At 43.9% G+C, this 27,292-nt stretch overlaps 1 protein-coding gene across 2 annotated transcripts; it reads left to right on the top strand.

Annotated features, from left to right (window-relative positions):
• Window positions 1-16,888: 16,888 nt before the first annotated feature.
• On the top strand, window positions 16,889-27,057 carry kcnj13 (potassium inwardly rectifying channel subfamily J member 13). 2 transcript variants are annotated; one of them, XM_014163350.2, is made up of 5 exons: window positions 16,889-17,290; window positions 20,525-20,783; window positions 21,046-21,382; window positions 21,622-22,097; window positions 25,519-27,057. In XM_014163350.2, the coding sequence occupies exons 2-5, from the start codon at window positions 20,583-20,585 to the stop codon at window positions 25,549-25,551; spliced, it is 1,047 nt and encodes a 348-aa protein (XP_014018825.1). In that variant the 5' UTR covers window positions 16,889-17,290; window positions 20,525-20,582; the 3' UTR covers window positions 25,552-27,057. The 2 variants fall into 2 exon arrangements, with proteins under 2 accessions (XP_014018825.1, XP_014018824.1); XM_014163349.2 differs by lacking the exon at window positions 25,519-27,057 and having other exon boundaries at window positions 21,622-22,837.
• The last annotated feature ends 235 nt before the right edge of the window (window positions 27,058-27,292 follow it).

The following is a 27,292-nucleotide window of genomic DNA, read 5'->3' as shown; positions in this document are numbered from 1 at the left end:
CCCACCTAGCTATCTTAAGATGATTGTACTAACTTGTAAGACACTAAATGATAAAAATGTAAATGTAGAATTGCATGAAATATATTTAAAGGCCAATTTTAAGGTTGCTAGGCGACTAAAAAGTGTACCTTTGCTGATCCAGCTGGCATGGCACAATACAGTTTATTTCAGTTCTCTCACAACAGGCTCAGTTTTAGTCAGTCTACGCACATATTTTCATTACATACTCCAAAGCTACATTACCCAGAAGTCACCTGGACAACTTGTTATTTGTCAAACAGGAAGGAACACCCTCTCAACAAACAACACATCTTCCATGCCCCAACAAGCTTTCCACTCCTTCATTATGTGGATCAGAAACAGATGCCTTCCCTCCATCTGATGGATTGCTCCATTATTCCCCCCGGAATGTCTGCTTCTTTCTCCTTCCAGCCCAGCCGTACACACGATTGTCTGTGTCTGCGCGTGTTTGTTTAGCCTCCATTATAGAAATGTATGACTATAATTGTTTCTTAAGAATCCCAGCAGTTCTACAGGCTCCTACACATGAGTCAAGACCATGCCAAACCACAATGATGCAGATGAGAGTAAACAAATGGGATGAAGACAGCTATGAGAATTGATGATCAAAAGTGTTTTCCAGATGGTTGGGTCGAGGACATACTTGCAGGTTTAAGGAAAAAATATGTCTGGCAGTTGAAATATTGATTTTATGTGGTCGTGAGTCGCAGAGAAATATGACAGGAGCTAGGTGAGTCACGCTATAAAAATGTTGAGGGACTGCTGGTTTAAAAGTTGAATAATAAGTACAATAGGTAAGAGGAACAGGATGTTTGTCAGAACAGAACCAACAGACCTCAATACTGAGTCAGGAGAATACAGGAGAAAAATTAAGTGTTAAAGCAGGGAAAGTCAACAGGTTCAAATTACCAAGAACTCATCAGCATCAGCAGCACAGATCTACTTTCACTGTGCCATGAGACAGAGAACGAGAGAGAGACTAACAAAGACAAAAGGAGAGAGAGAGAGAGAGAGAAAGAGGGAGAGAGACTGACAAAGAAAAAAGGGGAGAGAGATGGAGAGAGGCTGACAAAGACAAAAGTTGAGAGAGGGAGATGGAGAGATGGAGATACACAGGCTAAAATTAAGAGAAAAGAGAACGGAGAAAGCAGAATAAAATGGAGAAGTGTATTACCAATGTTGTCCTTCTCAAATGGGTTGAACTGTCCTCAATTCAGTACTTTGATTTAACAAATTACTATTCATTGGTTTAGCGATGAACAAATAAATAGGTAAGTTAAACAGTCACATGCAGACACTTTAGTGAACACACACAAATAATACTGACAGCACTGTGTTTTGGCAATGACCCTCAACAAATGACTTCTTCAGCACTGTATTCATATTCACTGAAGCAGGAGGAAACCCGACCAGCTGTGAACACAGACATGCTGTCTGTCACATACTGTCACATATAAGCATACACACCTACAACACGCACGCAGGCACACCCAACACACAACACATAACACACACACAACAATCATGCGGGCACACACACACACTGACAGGGAGACTGTGTTTATTTATTTCAGTGTCTAGTGCTGATTCAGTGATGAGTCACTGGTGTCTGGCACCAAACTCCTCATCAGCAGCATTTCATTTGAGCCAGGGCTAATACAATGCCCTGCCTGTGTCCACACACACACAAACCGCCTGAAAGAATACATCAAAATGTTTCAACAGTCGTAAGCAGCCTCAGAAGGTGATATAGTATTACCTCATATACACCTTGAAAGTATTTGAGCTAAAGTTGGCTTAGAGAGAGTTTGCACTTCTGAGAGTAGTGGTTCTGACCAAACGAAAATGAAGCGCAGCTGAAGTATGACATGTATTTGACCCAGGTCTGGCACACACTCTCCACACCCTGCTACCCCCACACACCGACACCCACACAAGGCTCCCTCATTCCCCATTCCTCCCCTCTTTCTCCCTACACAGCCACCACATGCACAGCATTCCTGTGCCAGTGGGAGGGTAGGTCTGTCTGGGTAAACATATTGGCATCATGACCTTTAGCCTTCCCCTCTTATAGACCACTGGGCTGTTTTGAAATCTGAGGCTGCAGACTGCTAACGTCAGTATGTAGAAGTCTGCTTCCTCATGGATCAACGCAGACTGGCAGGTAGGAGTGTTGGGCCAGTAACTGAAAAGTTGCTGGACCGAATCCCAGAGCTGACAAGGTAAAAATCTGTCGTTCTGCCCCTGAGCAAGGCAGTTAACCCCCTACAACTGGGCTCTGATGACGTAGATGTGGATTAAGACAGCCCCCCGCCCCTCTCCGATTCAGAGAGGTTGGGTTAAAAGCGGAAGACTCATTTCAGTTGAATACATTCAGTTGTACAACTGACATCCCCTTTCCCAATGCTCTATGACAGGAATGGTGTCATATTCTATGGGTGTCTTATTCGTTATCTCTCTCTCTCGCTTTCTCTCTTGCTTTCACCGCCTCTGTCCTTTCTAAGGAGATGGACATCCTTTTATGCCTGCTCAAAGGTTAACCCTCAAAATCTGTTTCTAATTCTATGTTCAAAACATTTTCAATGCAGTCTCTCTGAAAGGAATGAGATGAAGGTAGACCACCCGGACATTACGAACCCCCCACCCCACCACACACACACACACAACACCCCACCCTTTCTATCTATCTCTATCACGATCACGATCACACGTGTAATGTTTCCACATATTAGGTGGGCAGGTGTGACAAGGTTGATCACTGAGGTAAGTCTATTTAAAATGTGAGTACAGGATGTGAAAGTAAACTTTCAGCTCAAGGCTCTCTCTCATCACCTAGACAACACAGCTATATGTATACAGCATGCTTTCACTTTCACAATAGCTACAGACCTATTCAGGATCTATATTCATCTCAAGGTCTATAGCCACTATAGGTCTATGGGTGTATGCCGTGAGCTCCGAGGGTCGTATTTTCAATCCCAGTGCAAGGCACTCGTTTTCAATTTTTTATTTTTAACCCCATCTTTAACATTAACCCTTAACCATTCGGAATTTATGCGTAAACTTAACCGGGAAGTTGTTTCTGTTTTAGCCCTATCCCAAACCTTAACCCTTAACTTAACCATTCTGAATAAATGTCTAAACTGTCACAACGTCCACAGAAGGTGGCGCCTCTCCCCGGTCGGGCGGTGCTCGGCGGTCGTCGTCGCCGGCCTACTAGCTGCCACCGATCTATGTTTCTGTGTCTGTTTAGGTCTGCACCTGTTCTGTGTCAGGTAATTAGTGGGGTATTTAGTTTGTCTGTTTTGTTTGGGGAATTGTGCAGGATTGTTTATTGTCATGCCTTTTGGGCAAGAAGGGGAATTGTGTGTCCTTATTATGCTGCGTGTTTTAGGCATTAGAGTTGCTGGGCTGCGTCCCGTCCCACAGTATTTTTTGGAGCTGTTCTCCTATTGTGTATATTGTGCGCCCTGCCTTGTTGCAGCATTTTTCGAGGATTTATTAAACGTGTGTTTCACGGACCTCAGTCTCCTGCGCCTGACTTCACCCCTCCTGCTATTGAAGTGATACGTGACATAAACTTAACCCTGGAAATGTGATGTTTACCCCTGCAGACCCTGCAGACCCCGACTGCACCTCAAAACAAAAAAAACCACAAAAACAACCCCAAACCTAAAGGGAGGGAAGGGAGGGTGGCCACCGTCAACGACGGTTCCTGTGCTACACCCCCCCCTTCGCCAATCCTCCCACTACGGAGGTGGCTCTGGCTCTGGGCGTAGCTCCCGTTCTGAAGACTCTGGGCTGCAGACCACCGCTGAAGGCTCTGGGTTGCAGACCACCACTGGAGGCTTTGGTTTGCAGACCACCGCTGGAGGCTCTGGGTTGCAGACCACCGCTGGAGGCTCCGGACTGGGAGGCGTCGCTGGAGGCTCCGGACTGGGAGGCGTCGCTGGAGGCTCCGGATTGGGAGGCGTCGCTGGAGGCTCGGGGCTGAGAGGCGTCGCTGGAGGCCCCGGGCTGAGAGGCGTCGCTGGAGGCTCCGGACTGAGGAGCATCTCTGTAGGTTCCGGACTGGGGACCTTCGCTGCAGGCTCCGTGCCATGGACCATCACCACTGGTTCCGCGTCATGGATAATCACTGGAGGCTTTGTGCCATGGATCATTACTGGAGGCTCCGGGCCTTGGGTTATCACTGGAGGCTTCGTGCCATGGATCATCCCTACAAGCTCCGGGCCATGGATCATCACTGGAGGCTTCGTGCCTTGGATCATCCCTACAGCCTCCGGGCCATGGATCATCACTGGAGGCTTCGTGCCATGGATTAACACTACAGGCTCTGGGCCATGGATCATCACTGGAGGCTTCATGCCATGGATTATCGCTGGAGATGTCGGACCATTGACCATCACTAGAGGCTTCCTACGGGACGCTGGAACTGGTCTCACCAGACTGGGGAGACGCACTGTGGACCGTGTGCTCAAAGCAGGCACCGGCCTTACCGGGCTATGGAGGCGTACTGGAGGAAGAGAGCGCGGAGCAGGCACAGGGAACACTGGGCCTTGGAGGCACACTGGAGGTCTGCTACGTGGGACTGGCATAGGAGGCGCCAGGCTCGTAACACGCACCTTCGGGCTAGTGCGCGGAGCAGGCACAGGGTACACTGGGCCTTGGCGGCGCACTGGAGGTCTGGAGCGCACGGCCTGCACAACCCGCCCTGGCTGGATGCTCAACTCCGCTCGATAACTGCGGGGTGCGGGCACAGTTCGCACCGGCCTTTGAATGCGCCCTGACGACACAGTGCGCTTCACCGCAAAATACGGTGTCTGCTCCATCACTTGCTCCCCACAGTAAGCACGGGAAGTTGTCTCAGGACTCCCTCCTGACTCTGCCCAACTCCCCTTGTGCCCCCTCCTAAAAAAAATTGGGGGCTGCCTCGCTGCCTTGCCTTTCGGTGCATATCGAGCCTCCTCTCGTCACCGCTCTGCTCTTGCTGCCTCCACTTGTTCCCATGGACTGCGATTCCATCCCGCCTGGATCTCCTTCCATGTCCAGGATCCCTTGCCGTCCAATATCTGCTCCCATGTCCATTTCTCCTGCTGCTCCTTACCACGCTGCTTGGTCCTTCTCGGGTGGGCTGTTCTGTCATATGCGTCGTAAGGGACAGACCAAGGCGCAGCGGGTATAGTGCTCATCTTCTTTCTTTTTATTAAGAGAGAACACTCAAACAAAATAAACAAACGACCAAAACAGTTCCGAAAGGCACACGGCTATACAGAAAACACAACCACCCACAAACCCAAAGGAAAAAACAGGCTGCCTAAGTATGGCTTCCAATCAGAGACAACGAAAGACTCCTGCCTCTGATTGGAAACCATACTCGGCCACACATAGAAAATGAACATAGAAAATGAAAACTAGAACAAATCCCCATGAAACAAACCAACCCCAAAACACACAAAAACAACACCCCCTGCCACACCCTGACCATACTACAATGACAAATGACCCCTTTACTGGTCAGGACGTGACAATCCATCTCTCCAGAAATAAGTCCCTCACTGTTGCCGCTTGCTATAGACCCCACTCAGCTCCCAGCTGTGCCTTGGACACCATATGTGAATTGATTGCCCCCCATCTATCGTCACATTTTGGTGATGTAAATTGACCTAAATTAGATTGCATAGCGTACAGTGGGATTCGAAATGGTCGGTGATCTGTTTGTTAACTTAGCTTTCGAAGACTTTAGGTTTTTGTAGTTCATGTAGTAACCAAAAAAGTGTTATACAAATCTAAAATGATTTTAGATTCTTCAAAGTGACAAAAACAGCAGTATAGCGTCTCTACAAGGTATCGATGACAAAACTTTGCATGTTTTTTATATTTATTTAACTAGGCAAGTCAGTTAAGTCAGTCTTCCCTGTGGCTCAGTTGGTAGAGCATGGTGTTTGCAACACCAGGGTTGTGGGTTTGATCCCCACGGGGGGCCAGTACAAATAAGATAAAAATAAATGAAATGTATGCATTCACTACTGTAAGTCGCTCTGGATAAGAGCGTCTGCTAAATGACTAAAATGTAAAATGTAAGAACAAATTCTTATTTACAATGATGGCCTAGGAACAACTGCCTTGTTCAGGGGAAGAGCGACAGATTTTGTTACCATGTCAGCTCAAGGATTCGATCTAGCAACCTTTTGGTTATTGGCCCAATGCTCTAATCACTAAGCTACCTGCCTAGGGTAGCCTTGAACATAAAAAGTTATTAATAAACAAATTAGGCACATTTGGGCAATCTTGATACAAAACTTTGAACAGAAATGCAATGGTTCATTGGATCAGTCTGACACTTTGCACATACACTGCGACCATCTAGTGGCCAACATCTAAATTGCACCTGAGCTGGAATAATACACCATGGTCTTTCTCTTGCATTTCAAAGATGATCGTACAAAAAGATACAAAAAAATTCAAAAAGATACAAAAAAAATATACATTTTTTTATTTGTATTATCTTTTACCAGCTCTAATGTGTTATATTCTCCTACATTCCTTTCACATTTCCACAAACTTCAAAGTGTTTCCTTTCAAATGGTACCAAGAATATGCATATCCTTGCTACAGGGCCTGAGCTACAGGCAGTTAGATTTGGGTATGTTATTTTAGGCAGAAATTGAAAAAAGGGGCCGATCCTTAAAAGTCATACCACAGATTCTCAATGGGACTGAGGTCTGGGCTTTGACTAGGCCATTCCAAGACATTTAAATGTTTCCCCTTAAACCACTCAAGTGTTGCTTTAGCAGTATGCTAAGGGCCATTGTCCTGCTGGAAAGTGAACCTCCGTCCCAGTCTCAAGTCTCTGGAAGACTGAAACAGATTTCCCTCAAGAATGTCCCTGTATTTCCCTGTATGTATGATGCTGCCACCATCATGCTTCACTGCGGGGATGGTGTTCTCGGGGTGATAAGAGGTGTTGGGTTTGCGCCAGACATAGCATTTTCCTTGATTGCCAAAAAGCTACATTTTTGTCTCATCTGACCAGAGTACCTTCTTCCGTATGTTTGGGGAGTCTCCCACACTCCTTTTGGCAAACACCAAACGTGTTTGCTTATTTTTTTCTTTAAGCAATGGCGTTTTTTCTGGCCACTCTTCCCTAAAGCCCAGCTCTGTGGAGTGTATGGCTTAAAGTGGTCCTATGGACAGATACTCCAATCTCAGCTGTGGAGCTTTGCAGCTCCTTCAGGGTTATCTTTGGTCTCTTTGTTGCCTCTCTGATTAATGCCCTCCTTGCCTGGTCCGTGAGTTTTGGTGGGCGGCCCTCTCTTGGCAGGTTTGTTGTGATGCCATATTATTTTCATTTTTTAATAATGGATTTAATGGTGCTCTGTGGGATGTTCAAAGTTTCTAATATTTTTCTATAACCCAACCCTGATCTGTACTTCTCCACAACTTTGTCCCTGACCTGTTTGGAGAGCTCCTTGGTCTTCATGGTGCCGCTTGCTTGGTGTTGCCCCTTGCTTTGTGGTGTTGCAGACTCTGGGGCCTTTCAGAACAGGTGTGTATATACTGAGATCATGTGACAAATCATGTGACACTTAGATTGCACACAGGTGGACATTGTTTAACTAATTATGTGACTTCTGAAGGTAATTGGTTGCACCAGATCTTATTTAGGGGCTTCATAGTGAAGGGGGTGAATACATATGCACGCACCAGTTTTCCGTTTTTTAGTACTTTGAATTTTTTGAAACAAGTAATTTTTTCATTTCACTTCACCAATTTGGACAATTTTGTGTATGTCCATTACATGAAATCCAAATAAAAATCTATTTAAATTACAGGTGGTAATAGTAAAAATGCCAAGGGGGATGAAAATAGTAAAAATGCCAAGGGGGCTGAAGGCACTGTAGATAGGGATCTTTTTCCACCATGTTTACAAATCCCTCCCATCCACTCTCCTTCCCCATAAACCCTCCCTCCAATCCACCCTCCGCCCCCATCCACCCCAATGTTCCTCAATGATTTGATTTTCTTTGTGTCCTAGTTTTGAATTCTATTTCTACACTAGATGACTATTCCCGTTGGGAGGGTCCTGGACAGGGCCCTCTTATTTGTGAAGCAGTCAGTGTGGATGTGGACCATGGATGTGCCCGCAGTGTCTTCATGTCTTTAGCTGCTGCAGACAGGGCTTAGTTCTTACCAGGTGCCCCATATTCCCATTATTACTGGAAATAAGTAGCCTACTTTGAGCCCCCCTGAGTGCATCACTGTTCTCATAACCTTGTCAGACAAGAGCAGAGGATGATCACAAGGGTTTTCCCTGGGGCCTATGCATGGCTGTTAAAGCAGGAGGAAGCTGTCAGCCTGTCTAACTGTCTGGCAGTTTTCTTCTCCCTTTCTAGCAGCTCCCTCTATCTCTTTTTGATATTTTCCGCCCTCTTGTCTCCCTCCGTTTTGATGTACATTTTGATTTTATTTGATTTTCAGGTCTTTCTTTCTGTGTGTGTGACCTGTCTGACACAGGACAGTATAATGCATCCCAGTGAATCTTTTGAGAGTATCGTACCCATCTCTAAGGCTGAAATGGATAACAGGAGCAACAGACATTCTGGGAAGGGGGAGGGATTTTTTTAATACATTTTCTTCAAATCAATTGAGTTAGGATTAAGGTAAATATCTTATGACTATCCTTTTCCAAAAGTGTTGGATCCGACGGCCACTACTGCACATTAAACATTGACATTTCACAGCAACTCGTGAAATCAGAGATTTGTTCAAATAGTAAGTTAGATTGATTTATTACTGTGCCTGTTTCTCTGTGTGAAAGCGGTAGCCCAGCTAACAATTAGAGAGAGTTTAGAGAGAGTTAGAGAGAGGATAGAGAGAGTTTTTGTTATGTAACCCATAGTGTTCCCATGATGTTTGAGTGTCCAATTTTCTGTTAGTTAAGGGAACATTCTATGTATGTTAGAAAAAACCTGTGTCTCATCAACATTAAACCATGAGGTGTAGTTTTATCTGTTTTTTTAAATCAGATTTTACTGCTTGCTTGAGCGACTTGATGTGAAATAGAATTCCATGTAGTCATGGCTCTATGTAGTACTGCGTGTTTCCAGAGTCTGTTCTGGACTTGGGGACTGTGATTAAGGAGTAACATTAAAACACGAAGATTAGACAACTCTGCAGAAAACCCTAACAATTTTAAAAATAAGTAAATAAAATCAATGATGTGCGAATAGTGAGATTAAGTGATAAATGACACAGACATGGTTGTGTAGCAGGAAGTTTGTAATGCCAAGAACCAATAGTCTGTGAATTCAAATCCCAGGTGAGGACATGTTGAATACTAATTACGGTATAAATAAATATGCACAATCTAATCATGGATGTCAGAGTGTGTAAAAAAATGTCATGGATGTTAAATTGTGTATCGGTGTCCCTAACCTTGCAGGCAAAAAGCTTTGAATGGATCAGTGGTTCACCAATCAGGGCTTTGATGGGCTCAGCAACAGTAAGAAGGGGTGATGTGTAGAGAACCACTTTTTTTGTAGTTCGTTTCTTAAGAGCCATCAGGCGACGTCCTTAAAATTTCTCCAGAAAAAGATGGGAACTTGACAAAAACCTCCAGTGGACCATGATCGTTTTATGTTTTAAAGGTCATTGGACACAGGAATGTTCTTGCAACGTTCCAATGAAACGTGTCTAGAACATTAATATTCAATATTCTTAGAACATGGTCACCACGTTCTGGGTAAGTTCTGTTTGACATTAAGAGAATGATCTCTTGGAAACAGTCCTTACCCATCACTGGAACATTCCTATGAAAAAGTTGTGTAATGACCTAATGAGACCTAATGAGACTCATCTCTAAAGTTGTGGGAGCGGTTGTTGTTAGCTGGGAGTCGCCTACAGCTATAGGGGGTTTTATGGTCCTACAGTAGCCGTATGTTTTTTAGAGCCAGGATGAGGAATTTAATTCACCCTGTCAGCTAACACCAACCAGGAGAAAAACTGAGAAGGCAAGAGGGAGAGAAAGAGAGAGGGAGTGATTTATGTATGTGTGAACACAGAGCATGTTACTCTCTTAGCAGTGAGTATTTTCACTGAAACACAGGCAGGCTTTTATGCAGCAGCTCTGTCACACCATAACGCCAAAACCACTATACCAAACCACTACAAACCACTGACAAAGCCACGGTAAAGGAAAAGGGTGTACTGCTCTCTAGTGGTTTACAACTGAAAAAGCAGCTTCTCATATCAGAATTTCTCCAATGGGAAGCGCTGTTGTGTTGTAGATTGGGACTGTGGAGGAAAGGAGTTGTACAAGCATAGTTGAACACAGCCCAACCAGACCAGAGAGAGAAAGGGAGTGGAATAGGGAGTGAGAGAAAAGGGGGATAAAGAAAGAAACACAGAGAGACTTTGCTACAGAGGAGAAGAAAAAAAAGGTTTCAGGGAGAAAGGGGGAGGTGGAGGGGGCAACATTTTGCCCAGCAGCAGGTGAATGACCTAATTGTGCCCTTCTCTCCTTCTCTCTAACTCTCTCTCTCTCTCTCTTTACCTTACCTCTGTCTTCAGACGAATGATATTGAATGAGGGTTAGAGTGTCAGTCAGAGCCAACAGCAGGTATAACGTAACATAACACCTACATGACATTCTTCCTAAAGACTTCTACTTCTAAAGAGATCTGAAACAAGCCAAAACACACATTATTGTGCGACTCCGTTTGCAGTTTTGAAAGCTGCCAATAAAGACCTTATGAAAGAGTGCTGTAGATACAGTAGTAATGTGAAGATAGATTTTGCAATGGAACAACCCAGCTAACAACAAATGTTCCCAGTTTTCTGTGGGTTAGGAGAATTTTCCATCAAATTCCCACCAAACATACACAGAACATGGTTGCCATGTTTGCAGAACATAATGTATTAATGTTCTACCCATGTTTCATGGGAACGTTGCAGGAACATTCATGTGTCCAGTTTTCTGAGGGCTAGGAGAATATTCCATCAACGTCCCACCAAACTTACACAGAACATGGTTGCTCTGATTTGTGAACCACTGATCCATTCCTAGCTCTTCTTCTGTTGACAAGGTTAGGGATACTCAGACACACTATTAACATAAACTGTTTTCAACTTAAATATTTAACATAGATGATTACATTGTGCATGTTCATTTATACAGTAATTATTATTCAACATGTCTTCACCTGGGATTTGAACTAACAACTTCTTGCTACATGATATTCTGATCTTCCTGCTACACTACCATGTCCATGTCAGGTGTTGGTAAAATTCTATGTTACTCAGAGTCGTGGCTGAACAAGGACATGGATATATATCTCACAGGTTTTTCTATGACTTGTAAAGCCCGGACAGCAGACTCTGGTAAGACGAAGGGAGGAGGGGTGTGTCTCATTGCTAACAACAGTTGGTGCACGATCTCTAATGTTAAGGAAGTCTCAAGTTTTTGCTCACCTGAGTTAGAATACCTCATGACAAGCTGCAGCCCATATTATTTACCAAGAGAGTTCTCATCGATATTTTTCATATCTGTCTATTTCCAACCACTAACTGATTCTGGCACTCAACAAGCTGTATAGGGCCACACGCAAACAAAAAATGCACATTTAGATGCAGCGTTTCCCGTGGCCGGTGATTTTAATGCAGGGAAACTGAAATCTGTTTTACCTCATTTTGACCAGCATGTCACCTGTGCAACTAGAGGGAACAAAAGGCCCTCATTTGCCCTCCTTTTGGCAAATCAAACACTATCCTCCTGCTTACAAGAAAACCCTCAAACAGGAAGTACCGGTGACGCGCTCAATACTGAAGTGGTCCGATGAAGCAGGTGCTAAACTACAGGACTGTTTCGCTAGCACTAACTGGAATATGTTCCGGGATTCATCCAATAACATTGAGGAGTTTACCATATCAGACTCCAGCTTTGTTAATAAGAGCATTGACGACGTCGTGCCCACAGTGACCACACATACATACCCCAACCAGAAGCCATGAATTACAAGCTGAGCTGAAGGCGAGTTTACCAGATGAGCTAAATGCCTTTAATGCTCACTTCGAGGCAAGCAACACTGAACCATACATGAGAGCACCAGCTGCTCCGGATGACTGTGTGATTTCGCTCTCCGTAGCCGATGTGAGTAAGGTCTTTTAAACAGGTTAACATTCGCAAGGCTGCGGAGTCAGACGGAATACAAGGATGCGTACTCAGAGCATGCGCTGGCCAGCTGGTGTCTTCAGCTCCCTGCCATTTAGGACCTTTATACCAGGCAGTGTCAGAGGAAGGCCCAAAACATGTCAAAGACTCCAGCCACCCAAGCCATGGACTGTTATCTGTGCTACTACATGGCAAGCGGTACCAGTGCACCAAGTCTGGAACCAACAAGACCCTGAACAGTTTCTACCCCAAGCCATAAGATTGCTAAATACTACTGCTGAATAGCTAATCAAATGGGTACCCCAACTATCTGCATTGACCCATTTTTTGACAATGCACACACCATGGACTCCACACACTACCCACATACTCACACTAACACTGACACTCCAACACAAACACACACACACACACACGCACGCACGCACGCACGCACGCACACACACGCACACACACACACTTCCACACTCACCACATACGCTGCTGCTACTGTCTATTATCTATCCTGTTGCCTTGTCACTTTACCCCTACCTATATGTACATAGCTAGCTCAGTTATCTCATACACCTAAACATCAACTCGGTACTGGTACTCCCTTTATATAGCCATGTTATTTTTACTCGTTATTGTTATTCATTATTCACTGTGTATGTAGTTAAATAAAGGTTCAATAAATAAAATAAAAGTATTCATTCCTTGTGTCACTATTTCTATTTTTTATTACATTTTAAGTCTTTAACTCTGCAGTGTTGGAAAAGGACCCGTAAGTAGGCGTTTCACTGTTAGTCTACACCTGTTGTTTACGAAGCACGTGACAAATACATTTTGATTTGATTTGTTTTAATGATAGTCCTATGATCAATAAAAAAAAAATGGTGTACTTTTAACAGAGTTGAGATTTACTTCAAAGTGCATTCACCCTATTGCTTACAGCTATCCAGTTGTTTCATTTCCATAAGTGCCTAGGGAGGAGGGGTTAGGGTTTATTCTGGACAGGGCCTAACTATACTGGCCCAATAAGCACATGCCATGGAGATATCCCTTACTGGGACCGTAGTTAGGTTGTTTGATATTGGTGCTGGTGGCCTGGGTTTGAGACCCACTAGGGCAGGCACCCTCTGCTCAAATTCTCAGCAATATATGTTACTGTCATTATTTGGAAAAGGTTACAACACACTTATCTGATCTAATTCAAATGAGTTTGTCAATGACACATTTTTGTTCTACCTTGTATATTTGGTGTAGATTTAAAAAAGATGACAGTTCTCTTTGCGATGCTCACCAATATATAACTAATAAATACTAATCATTTTTGAGGTAGTGAAAATGTGGTCATAATTCATGCTCAACGGGAAATCCTACAGATTCCCATCTTTCAATGAGAGACTCATTTTAATTCGATCAGATAGGTGTGTTTTAAATGACTATCATGTATTGCTAAGAATGTGAGACTAGGGTGATTTCCGTAGCTGGTCTCGAATACAGGCCAACAGTAGCATTGACGAATGACCTTACCATTGTCCCAATAAAGGATATATCTAGGACATGTGCTTATTAGGCCAGTATAGTTAATCCCTGTCCAGAATATACCCTAAACCCTCCTCCCTAGGCACTTATGTAGATCAATCAATCAATCAATCAATCAAATGTATTTATAAAATCCTGTTTACATCAGCAGATGTCACAAAGTGATATACACAACCCCAGCCTAAAACCCTTAACAGTAACCAATGCAGGTGTAGAAGCACGGTGGCTAGGAAAAACTCCTTAGAAAGGCTGGAACCTAGGAAGAAACCTAGAAAGGTGATTCTAAGAGCACATGGCCATTAAGGCCAGATCGTTCTTCAAGATGTTCAAATGTTCATAGATGACCAGCAGGGTCAAATAATAATCACAGTGGTTGTAGAAGGTGCAACAGGTCATCGCCTCAGGAGTAAATGTCAGTTGGCTTTTCACAGCCGAGCATTCAGAGGTTGAGAGAGAGAGAGGTGAGAATTAGAGGGAGCGTACTTAAGTTCTCACAGGACACCAGATAGGACAGGAGATTTACACCAGATAGGACAGGAGCATTACACCAGGTAGGACAGGAGATTTACACCAGATAGGACAGGAAATTACACCAGATAGGACAGGAGAATTACACCAGATAGGACATGAGAATTACACCAGATAGGACAGGAGCATTACACCAGATAGGACAGGAGATTTCCACCAGGTAGGACAGGAGAATTACACCAGATAGGAAAGGAGAATTACACCAGATAGGACAGGAGAATTACACCAGATAGGACAGGAGAATTACACCAGATAGGACAGGAGAATTACACCAGATAGGACATGAGAATTACACCAGATAGGACAGGAGGATTACACCAGATAGGACAGGAGAATTACACCAGATAGGACAGGAGAATTACACCAGATAGGACAGGAGAATTACACCAGATAGGACAGGAGAATTACACCAGATAGGACAGGAGTATTACACCAGATAGGACAGGAGCATTACACCAGATAGGACAGGAGAATTACACCAGATAGGACAGGAGAATTACACCAGATAGGACAGGAGAATTACACCAGATAGGACAGGAGAATTACACCAGATAGGACAGGAGCATTACACCAGATAGGACAGGAGAATTACACCAGATAGGACAGGATAATTACACCAGATAGGACAGGAGAATTACACCAGATAGGACAGGAGTATTACACCAGATAGGACAGGAGATTTACACCAGATAGGACAGGAGTATTACACCAGATAGGACAGGATAATTACACCAGATAGGACAGGAGAATTACACCAGATAGGACAGGAGCATTACACCAGATAGGACAGGAGAATTACACCAGATAGGACAGGAGAATTACACCAGATAGGACAGGAGAATTACACCAGATAGGACAGGAGGATTACACCAGATAGGACAGGAGGATTACACCAGATAGGACAGGAGAATTACACCAGATAGGACAGGAGATTTACACCAGATAGGACAGGAGCATTACACCAGATAGGACAGGAGAATTACACCAGATAGGACAGGAGGATTACACCAGATAGGACAGGAGAATTACACCAGATAGGACAGGAGAATTACACCAGGTAGGACAGGAGGATTACACCAGATAGGACAGGAGGATTACACCAGATAGGACAGGAGAATTACACCAGGTAGGACAGACTGACCCTAGCCCCCCGGCACATATCTTATTGCAGCATAGATACTGGAGGCTGAAACAAGGGGGGTCGGGGGACACTGTGACCCCGTCTGACGAAATCCCCGGACAGGGCCAACCAGGCAGAATATAACCCCACCCACTTTGCCAAAGCACAGCCCCCACATCGCTAGAGGGATAACAACAGACCACCAACTTACTAACATATTGTACGTTTTGCTAATTCATAACATATTGTACGAATTTAAATTCGTAACATATCATAAGAATTGTAATTTGTAACATATCATACGAAATGGACGATGGACAACCACAAATTAATACATACCATACAACACTTAACATATCATATTAAATGGAGTGTCTCGGATAAGAGTACAGAAAAATACAAAATGCTCTGAGACCAGATTGAGATACCATGTTCCCCTAACTAACGGAAAACTGGACACTCAAACATTAGGGGAAACATACGGGTAAAATTACAAAAATTTTATCTCTCAATAGAATTGTTAGCTAGGAATGAATCGCTCTTTTCTCCTTCTCCTCCCTCTCTCTTCCAACTCCTCTTACCAAGTCATCTTTCTTTGAACTTTGAACTTTTGCAATATTTCAAACTTTACCAACAGAAAGACTTAATGAAAGTGTGAGTGCCGTAGATAGTAATGCGAAGGTTGATTTTGCAATGGAACAATCAATCCCTCTCTCCTTCTTCTCCTCCCTCTCTCTTCCAACTCCTCTTACCCAGGCATCTTTCTTCGAACTTTGAACTTTTGCAACATTTCAGAGCTCTCCTGGGCAGTTGATAGAGTACAAGCAAAGAAGTTAGGGAGCACCACACTCAGACCCAGCCTGCTGTGACCTTTGAACTCCTGTAATATGGCTTACTACATCCTAATCAGTAACAAAGAAGCACTGTGAAGTATGGTTAAAAAGGGTCTGCCACATTTGAAATCACATGCAATAGCAACACTATATCATGATGACTCTCAAGGAAAGGGCAATGTGGTGATTAAACAAATTCCTTACTATCTGAGGTAAGGTTAGGGGTTAGGTTAAGGTTAAAGGTTACATTATGGTTGGATAAATTGGATGTCTTATTAGTCAACACTTGCAACATGGCATGTCTTCCATGTCCCTGTTCAAATACTTTCATAATGCGTCATTAAGTAAGCACCAATTAGACATGACTGCACAGGTGAAAGCTATTCACCTGTCCAAGTGCAAAAGGTCTGATAAACACAGAATCCTTATGTCTGGGGTAGAAAGACAGATGGACAGCAACAACAGACTCTATTCCCCCCCCCTCTCTCACACACACACACACACACACACACACACACACACACACACACACACACACACACACACACACACACACACACACACACACACACACACACACACACACACACACACACACACACATATGCAAAGACACCCTGTTGTCACACTCCCCCTCCAGAGCCTCACTCTCATCATCATTCCTATACTCATTTACTCCTACCAACCACAGGACTCAGAGGAGCTACAACTGGCTCTGTCAATGAACAGTGACAAGGTGTTGTTCTTTGGGTTTTTCTCCTCCCTCTCTCGCCTTCCGGGAACACTAATTGGCCACATGCAGAGTAATGTGACCAATCGAATCATCCTCGGCAGAGAGCCGGAGCTGCAGATCGGAAGAGCAGAGCGTTGGGCTCAGTCCGGCTCCCACGCCGAAGAGTTCCTGGGGTGACACTTTCTTTTTCCTCCCTTTACCTCAGGAATACCTCGGGATTTACCCCCCATCTTCTCATCCCAAGGATTTGGTAGTTTTCCCGCCCCTGGCCTCGCCTCCTGCCCGCCCTCGGATCAGCGCTCGGGTGAAAAGGGCACCATCAGAGGGGTGATCGCTGGCCCTGGTGCTACACTACGGTGAGTAACCTTACGGACGGACAGGGAGTAAGACGATCCCGGCCACTGAGAGGGAGAGAGAGAGGGTGATACTAGACTGTGTGAGAGAGACAGATAGAGAGACAGAGCGAGAGACAGAGACAGAGAGAGATAAACAGAGATAGAGAGAGAGCGAGAGAGAGAGAGAGAGAGACAGAGAGAGAGAGCGACAGGGAGAGACAGAGATAGAGAGAGAGTCAGAGAGGAGACACAGAGAGAGAGAGAAGTGAGACTGTGGTGCATCACGACAGAAAAAACTGTAAAATCCTTCCCAAAATTTTTTGACTTTCAACTTTAAATTGTAAGATTGATTTTGTGCAATGTTCTTGAACATTGTGCAAGAACTTGACCTGCGGAATCACCGATTTCAGCTAAACTTAACCAAGACTGTGTCTACTGTCAATAATGTACATGTAAATGAATACATAAACACAGCTTGTACCCTCGGAGACCCTAGACTGAAGAAGTCAAATAACAGGTCAACTTTTTCCAGCTAGAAGTAACAAAATGGGTGTTTCTTTTAATGTTTAACACATGTTAGATATAGGCCTAAGTAGGACAAAGGCAGGTCAACTTGCACAACCTGTCCAACTCTGTTTTATAACCACAGAGAAAGCATTTACAGGATTTATCTATACATAACTGAGCGTATGTAACTGTTTAGCTCTGGGTGGTTAACAGGTTCACCACCCTTGTTCTCAGTGGATCTCTATGGGGATGGGGGTAAAGCTGGACATTAGAGTGGGGAGTGGAATTTCCATCCATATGCTATTAAACAACACGCTAGTGGAGGGTGAAATCGGAGGACAAGTAAAACAGCCTCCTCCTACATATACCTATACCCCTTAAACTTTGACACCTAAGACAAACACTCAATAACATGCTAGTAATGTGTTATCTACAATTAGCTTATCTGTGGGAAAATGGCAAAACTCCCCTGCACCCCACTTTGCAGTATCATCGTTGGCTAAACTAAGCTATAGCCTAGGGAGCTATGTAGCCCAGCTACAGTATTTCCAACCAACAACCCCAAACTATCTCAGCAGCCTCTGAGCCCCGACATCCATCCACACTGAGAGCACACAGACAGAGTGCTGTTTGTTAGCATCATCTGATAGCTGCCGCTATCCCACACACACACTGGGGAGAAAAGGGCCAGGCCCAACAGACATGGGGGGATATGGGAGATTGTTAACCACTGTTTGTGTGTGATTGTGTATCTATGTGATTGTGTGTGTATGTGATTGTGTGTCTATGTGATTGTGTGTGTGTGTGTTTGCCTCCCCTGCACGCCGTATGCCCCTCATGTGACGGCCTCTCTGATGGCCTCTCTCAAGCTGGCATCCCGCCACCTCAGGAAAATGAAGCACTTCTTACTGCACCAACACATAGCCATACTTACTATTACCCTATAGAATTTCTGTAATAACAGTCCCATGCTTGGCCTAGAGAACAGAAGCGGTAGCTAGCAGCTAGCCTCCGCAGCCTGACTTGTAGCCTGTGCCAGAGATTAGTTCTGACTGTAAAGAATCTGTCATTGAATTAGCCAACATAAGTGCATCAAAATTCCCCATTTAATGATACACAATTATAGAGGTGGAAAAAGTACACAATTGTCATACTTGAGTAAAAGTAAAGATACCTTAATAGAAAGTTACTCAAGTAAAAGTGAAAGTCAGCCGGTAAAATACTACTTGAGTAAAAGTCTAAAAGTATTTGGTTTTAAATATACTGAAGTATCAAAAGTAAATGTAGTTGCTAAAATATACTTAACTATCAAAGTAAAAGTAAAAGTATAAATCGTTTAAAATTCCTTATATTAAGCAAAGCAGACGGGACCCATTTTCTTGTTTTTAAAATGTATGGACAGCCAGCGGCACACGCCCACACTCAGACATGATTTACAAAAGATGCATTTGTGTTTAGTGAGTCCGCCAGGCCAGAGGCAGTAGGGATGACCACGTGTTCTCTTGATAAGTGCTTGAATTTGACAATTTTCCTGTCCCGTTAAGCATTCAAAGTACTTTTGGTAGTCAGGGAAAATGTATGAAGTATAAAGTGCAATATTGTCTTCAGGAATGTAGTGAAGTAAAAGTAAAAGTAGTCAAAAATATATATAGTAATGTAAAGTACAGATACCCCAAAAAACTACTTAAGTAGCACTTTAAAGTATTTTTACTTAAGTACTTTACACCACTGCACAATTATAATGTTGATGAATAAAATCCCTTAGAAACATAGAGTTACTCCAGCGAGGCTCCCACGACATTTAGCAACGATTTAATATTTTGTAACTGTCCTGGTGTGTAGTCAAGGCTCAGGGCTAGTTTTTACTACCAAGTGTAATTTTATCCCTTTGATACACAGAAAAACGATAACACGATTTTACTGTGTGAACTGTACAGACATTGTACAGCTTTTGACATTTACATTATTTAAGTGTTTTTGTATCAAAGGAACAGCTTTGTTAGCTGTATATTCCATCTATACTTACAGACAGTGCAGGGTGCACAGTTTACAGGCTAAAGTTATAAACAGAACAATTTCTTCGCCAAGCATCCCTTTAAGTCCCTCTGGTCCATGATGTGAGTTAGATACAGCACTTAAAAAACTATTTTGTAAAATGTATGTGCAATGTTTTCTCAGCTCATCTCTTACAGCTAGCTATACATACACAATGCAAACAAGAGACTTCATAAAAAGCATATTTAATCTCAGATAAACCTCAAACATCATCATACTCTATTCTTGGTGAACCATGTCCGAGTTCTGACGGAAAAATTCTAAAAACATCCCATCATATAGTCTACAGTCAGTACATGAGGAGGGTGTATATTATTTGTCCAAGTGATCATCCATAAAGCATACTAACATGTTGCTGAACAAGACTAGAGAACAGATGGGAGAGAGAAGTCCCAGTCTGGTACTGTAGTGATTATTACTGAGTCTGTTCCTCCAAGATTAAACTCACCACATTCCTGCTCTGCATGTCGCTGTGTTCCACTGACAGATACCCCACTGAGTACTTCTCTAATCACCTGCAACAACATTCTAGACGTTTCTGGAAGTTTCTGTCTCTCTCTGTCTGTCCCCCTATGTACATAACTAACTGCATAACAATGTTAAAGTGGAATTGTAAAGTCAAAGTTGTCCATGTTTATAAAGTTATTATAAACGGTCTTCTATGATTCTTGGCATAATTATGTTTGTTTCCAGATACCTTCATCCTGACCTGCCCACTTGCCTCCCCTCGACCCCTCACCTCCCTGTAACCATGACAACCAAAACGACCAATGACCTGGACGGGAACAAGGTCTCCTCCTCCCCTCTCCTGTTGTCCACATCATCCCCGTCCTACCTGTCTTGCCAGCGTCTGGTGACCAAGGACGGTCACTGCGCCCTGCGCTCCGCCCCTCCCTCTCCTGGCCTGTGGCCCTCCTGGGCCTCGGCCTCTGCCTGGGTGCTAGCCCTACAGGTAAAATAAATGAGTTGACACACACCCTAAATAGTTGAAGAGGGGCTGCTGACTAAACGGAAAAGTAAACTTAAAATCAAAAGTTACACACAGACACTCTATGCGCCGGATTCGCAGACATAGATTAAGACTAGTCCTGGATTTAAACTCTCAATTGAGAATATCCATTGAACTTGATTATTAGACCAGGATCAGGCTTTATCTCTGTCTGGGAAACCAGCAATAATTGAATGGGTATATACACCCTGGCTCTCCCATGCAGGACCTGTGGGGGGCAGTGGTGTGCCTGCGCTGGCGCTGGGTCCTCTTGGCCTTCTGCACCTCCTTTGTGGCCCACTGGCTGCTGTTCGCCTGCCTGTGGTACCTACTGGCCCACCTCAATGGAGACCTGGCGGTGGAGGACCACGACGCTCCTCCAGAGGGACACGTGGTGTGTGTCAAACACATCACCAGCTTCACCGCAGCCTTCTCCTTCTCCCTGGAGACCCAGCTGACCATTGGGTACGGCACCATGTTCCCCAGTGGGGACTGTCCCAGCGCTATAGCCCTGCTGGCGGTTCAGATGCTGCTGGGGCTCATGCTGGAAGCCTTCATCACAGGTACTTTCTAATGGAGAGGATCACTTCTCTTTCTCACTTTCTCAGTTTGTTTTTGGACCTTTCAATGCTGAGGGCACAGCTGTTTGGTCTTCATCTTCATTATTTTATTTTATTGTTTATATTCGGTCTTTGTTTCACCGGGTCTCTTGAGATTAAAAAAAATAAAACTTACATAATTCTAAGGAAAACGACTGATATGTACATCTTCACTCTCTCTCTCACCCATCCCCGCTCTTCAGGTGCGTTTGTGGCTAAGATCGCCCGTCCCCAGAAACGTGCCGGGGCCATCCAGTTCAGCCCCCAGGCGGTGGTGGGTCAGCACCAGGGCCAGCTCTGCCTCATGTTCCGGGCCACCAACCTTCTGCGCCGCCCCCTGGTGGACGTGGAGGTCAGTGCCGTCCTGTATGAAGAGAGAGACGACCAGGTCCTGCACCAGACCAACCTGGACTTCCAGCTGGACCGGCTGGGCCCCCGCCCCTGTCCATTCTTCATCTTCCCCCTCACCTTCTACCACATCCTGGACCGCCACAGCCCCCTTTACCCAGCCCTGCGTGAGGGCAGCGCCAGCCACTTTGAGCTAGTGGTGTTTCTCTCCGCCTCACAGGAGGGCACGGGCGACGCCTGCCAGAAAAGAACGTCCTACCTGCGCCAGGAGATCCAGTTTGAGCGGCGCTTCGTGCCCGCCATGGGGCTGGACAAGCATGGCAGGTACCAGGTGAGCAGTCAGCACTTTGGCATGGCCCACTGCAAGGAGTCGCTGGACAAGGAGTGTGTGGTGCAGATCAACGGGGATGGGAGTGACAGGATGGAGTAAGGGAGGGAAAGGAGGAGGGTAGAAGGGAAAGAGGGTAATAGCTGAGAGGAGTAAGGGACAGAGACAACGTGGGATGGATGGGTTCCAGGGTTTACAATATGTGTGTGTGTGTGTGTGTGTGTGTGTGTGTGTCTGTGTGTGAAGGAGGGTAGCAACATAGGGATAGAGATAGGGGCAGAAAGGGAGAGTTAGGGGCATTATGGGAGGGACAGGTTTCTATGGCTCTGCTACCTGGTATCTGCTACCTACTTTTTATAGTCCCGTATCCCTTCAAACATTCAACCTCCAGCTGTGTACCCCCTCTAGCACCAAGGTCATCGCACTCTCAAATGTTGTTTTTTGCCATCATTGTAAGCCTGCCACATACGATACATGTATTAAACATAAGAATGAGTGTGTTTTTGTCACAACCCGGCTCGTGGGAATTGACAAAGAGCTCTTATAGGACCAGGGCACAAATAATAATATAATGATAATCAATAATTTAGCCTTTGCTTACATATAAAACCTTATTTGTTCATAGAAAATTGTGAATAACTCACCACAGGTTAATGAGAAGGGTGTGCTTGAAAGGATGCACATAACTCTTCAATGTTGGGTTGTATTGGAGAGAGTCTCAGTCTTAAATAATTTCCTGCACACAGTCTGTGCCTGTATTTAGTTTTCATGCTAGTGAAGGCTGAGAATCCAGTCTCACATAGGTACGTGGTTGCAAAGGGCATCAGTGTCTTAACAGCGCGATTTGCCTAGGCAAGATACTCTGAGCGCAGCCCTATCCAGAAATCTGGCAGTGGCTTCTGATTAAATTCATTTTCCACAGAACCGCTTGTTGCAATTTCGATGAGGCTCTCTTGTTCAGATATCATTAAGTGGACTGGAGGCAGGGCATGAAAGGGATAACAAATTCAGTTGTTTGTGTCATCCGTTTTGGGAAAGTACCTGCGTAATTGCGCACCCAGCTCACTCAGGTGCTTCGCTATATCACTTTTGACATTGTCCGTAAGCTTGAGTTCATTTGCACACAAAAAATCATACAATGATGGAAAGACCTGTGTGTTGTCCTTGTTAATGCAGACAGAAAACAGCTCCAACTTCTTAATTTTGTCCCGCACATTGAATATAGTTGTGGAGAGTCCCTGTAATCCTAGATTCAGATCATTCAGGCAGAAAAAACATCACCCAGATAGGCCAGGTGTGTGAGAAACTCATCATCATGCAAGCGGTCAGACAAGTGAAAATTATGGTCAGTAAAGAAAACTTTAAGCTTGTCTCTCAATTTAAAAAAAATGTCTCAATACTTTGCCCCTTGATAACCAGTGCACTTCTGTATGTTGTAAAAGCGTTACATGGTCGCCGCCCATATCATTGCATAATGCAGAAAATACACCAGAGTTCAGAGGCCTTGCTTTAACAAAGTTTTCACTGTAGTGTCTAAAACGTCTTTCAAGCTATCAGGCATTCCCTTGGCAGCAAAAGCCTCTCTTATTTTATTTTAGTGTTTATATTCGGTCTTTGCAGTGTACCCAAGTGGCGTCGGGAGTAACTACTTGCACACGCGTTATCACTCAACTACAGTGAGGGAAAAAAGTATTTGATCCCCCCTGATCCCCTTTGATCCCCTGCTGATTTTGTACGTTTGCCCACTGACAAAGAAATTATCAGTCTATCATTTTAATGGTAGGTTTATTTGAACAGTGAGAGACAGAATAACAACAAAAAAATCCAGAAAAACGCATGTCAAAAATGTTATAAATTGATTTGCATTTTAATTAGGGAAATAAGTATTTGACCCTTCTGCAAACCATGACTTACTACTTGGTGGTAAAACCCTTGTTGGCAATCACAGAGGTCAGACGTTTCTTGTAGTTGGCCACCAGGTTTGCACACATCTCAGGAGGGATTTTGTCCCACTCCTCCGTGCAGGTCTTCTCCAAGTCATTAAGGTTTCGAGGCTGACGTTTGGCAACTCGAACCTTCAGCTCCCTCCACAGATTTTCTATGGGATTAAGGTCTGGAGACTGGCTAGGCCACTCCAGGTCCTTAATGTGCTTCTTCTTGAGCCACTCCTTTGTTGCCTTGGCCGTGTGTTTTGGGTCATTGTCATGCAGGAATACTCATCCACGACCCATTTTCAATGCCCTGGCTGAGGGAAGGAGGTTCTCACCCAAGATTTGATGGTACATGGCCCGTCCATCGTCCCTTTGATGCGGTGAAGTTGTCCTGTCCCCTTAGCAGAAAAACACCCCCAAAGCATAATGTTTCCACCTCCATGTTTGATGGTGGGGATGGTGTTCTTGGGGTCATAGGCAGCATTCCTCCTCCTCCAAACACGGCGAGTTGAGTTGATGCCAAAGAGCTCCATTTTGGTCTCATCTGACCACAACACTTTAACCCAGTTGTCCTCTGAATCATTCAGATGTTCATTGGCAAACTTCAGACGGGCATGTATATGTGCTTTCTTGAGCAGGGGGACCTTGCGGGCGCTGCAGGATTTCAGTCCTTCACGGCGTAGTGTGTTACCAATTGTTTTCCTGGTGACTATGGTCCCAGCTGCCTTGAGATCATTGACAAGATCCTCCCGTGTAGTTCTGGGCTGATTCCTCACCGTTCTCATGATCATTGCAACTCCACGAGGTGAGATCTTGCATGAAGCCCCAGGCCGAGGGAGATTGACAGTTCTTTTGTGTTTCTTCCATTTGCGAATAATCGCACCAACTGTTGTCACCTTCTCACCAAGCTGCTTGGCGATGGTCTTGTAGCCCATTCCAGCCGTGTGTAGGTCTACAATCTTGTCCCTGACATCCTTGGAGAGCTCTTTGGTCTTGGCCATGGTGGAGAGTTTGGAATCTGATTGATTGATTGCTTCTGTGGACAGGTGTCTTTTTTATACAGGTTATGAGCTGAGATTAGGAGCACTCCCTTTAAGAGTGTGCTCCTAATCTCAGCTTGTTACCTGTATAAAAGACACCTGGGAGCCAGAAATCTTTCTGATTGAGAAGGGGTCAAATACTTATTTCCCTATGCAAATCAATTTATAACATTTTTGACATGCGTTTTTCTGGATGTTTTAGTTGTTATTCTGTCTCTCACTGTTCAAATAAACCTACCATTAAAATTATAGACTGATCATTTCTTTGTCAGTGGGCAAACGTACAAAATCAGCAGGGGATCAAATACTTTTTTCCCTCACTGTATGTCTCCCTGTCATGGCTTTTGTGCCGTCAGTACAGATTCCAACAGATCTTGACCACCAAAGTCCATTTGATGTCACAAAGCTGTCCAGTACTTTAAAAATATCCTCTCATGTTGTCCTGGTTTCCAGTGGTTTGCAGAAGAGGATGTCTTCCTTAATTGACTCCCCATAAACGTAACGGACATATACCAGGAGCTGTGCCAGGCCCGCCACGTCTGTTGACTCATCCAGCTGTAACGCATATAATTCACTGGCTTGTATGCAAGCAGTAATTGTTTCAAACCATCTCCTGCAATGTCACTGATACGTCGTGAAACAGTGTTGGTTGATGAAGGCATTGTCTGTATAGTTTTTGTTGGCCTTTTCCCCAGCATTGTCCCAGCCATATCTGCGGCAGCAGGAAGAATTAAGTCTTCCACAATAGTATGGGGCTTGCCTGTCCTAGCCATTCAGTAGCTCACCATATAAGACGCTTCTAGCCCCTTCTTATTAATGGTATCTGTTGCTTTTATACGTCTTACTACTCGAAAGTTGTCTTTATTCTCGCTCAAAAAACTCCCGTGGATTATTTTTCAAATGGTCATGTTCCATTTCTAAATGCCTGTGCAAGAGTGAAGGTTTCTCGCGAGAGAGTAACGGTTAACGTGATTGGATGTTAATTATTTGACTAGGCTACCTGTACTTGACGTTGTGTTGTTATTTCGCTGAACATTAGATGGTTTAATTAGATTTTTGGCAGTGAAACGAGGCTACTCAGGCGAGAAAAAGAATTCACCCAAATGTATAGCCCCGTTGGAAAATATAAATGTACTGGGAATCACATTTTTATTTGGCGTACCCCCGACGGCATTGCACGTACCCCAGTTTGGGAATACCTGGTCTAGTGGAATAAAGAATACTAGATTGTAGAACATGTTCTAGCTACCTGAGAACTCTAGAACCAACAGTTACATTCACTGCCATGAAGGATGATATTCCACAATCAATAACACTACGCTGCTATGGAATACACTCTGGCTGCATTTACACAGGCAGCCAAAATCTGATCTTCTGTCCAATTATTTGCAAAAGAGATTTTCGTGGTAATATTTTAAAAATAATTATCAGAATTCGGCTGTCTGTGTAAACGCAGCCTCTGTAATGTAGATGATCCCACTTTGAAAGGTGACAACTCAATGTCTTCAATAATTTTAAGCTGAGGTATCATGCGTTAGAAGATATCAGTTCATTTAACTGCAAATGTATTACATTACTGCCTTAAATGTTTGAGAAATCTTCACTGAAATCAGTGTGTGTCTATTTACGCCAAATATTAGCCAAAGATGAAATGTAATACTATGTTATACATTGATTACACATGTTCAATATGTAAAATGCTATGGCTTTAGATTGAGCACTTTAGTGATAGGCTAAACATTTGGAGAAAGATATAAGTAGATCATCTTTATATTTTCCCTTTGAATTTATGTAAAGACAAAAATCACTATTACATCATGCATGTATGTATGCATTTTGAGTCAACAGCAAAACACAAAGATTAAAGAGTAAATGGAAATAATGTTATGGAAAGAAAGAGAGATGAAATCTTATTGTATCATAATACATGTTCCAATGGCTTGTACAGTGTACATTACATGTAATAAAATAATATTTTCTGAACAATTCAAATGGAGAAACAATACTTGTTCATACTTTCTCTATACTTCATTTCACAGAATCTCTCACAATACCCAATGTTTTACTAAATAACATAATATTCTATACATGTTGAATGTGGATGACAATTGGCTACAAAATGTAATCTTGTATGGCGATGAGGGTATTACAGCTGGGTGTGTACGTTACTATATCAAGTCAGCTACCATGCTGCCCCCTGTCTTTCCTCACCGGTACTGTGCAACAG

This window comes from Salmo salar, chromosome ssa20 (genome assembly GCF_905237065.1).
Source record: "Salmo salar chromosome ssa20, Ssal_v3.1, whole genome shotgun sequence".
NCBI lineage: Eukaryota > Metazoa > Chordata > Actinopteri > Salmoniformes > Salmonidae > Salmo > Salmo salar.
The sequence above is the reverse complement of the archived record's forward strand: the minus strand, read 5'-3'. Positions and strand labels throughout refer to the sequence as shown.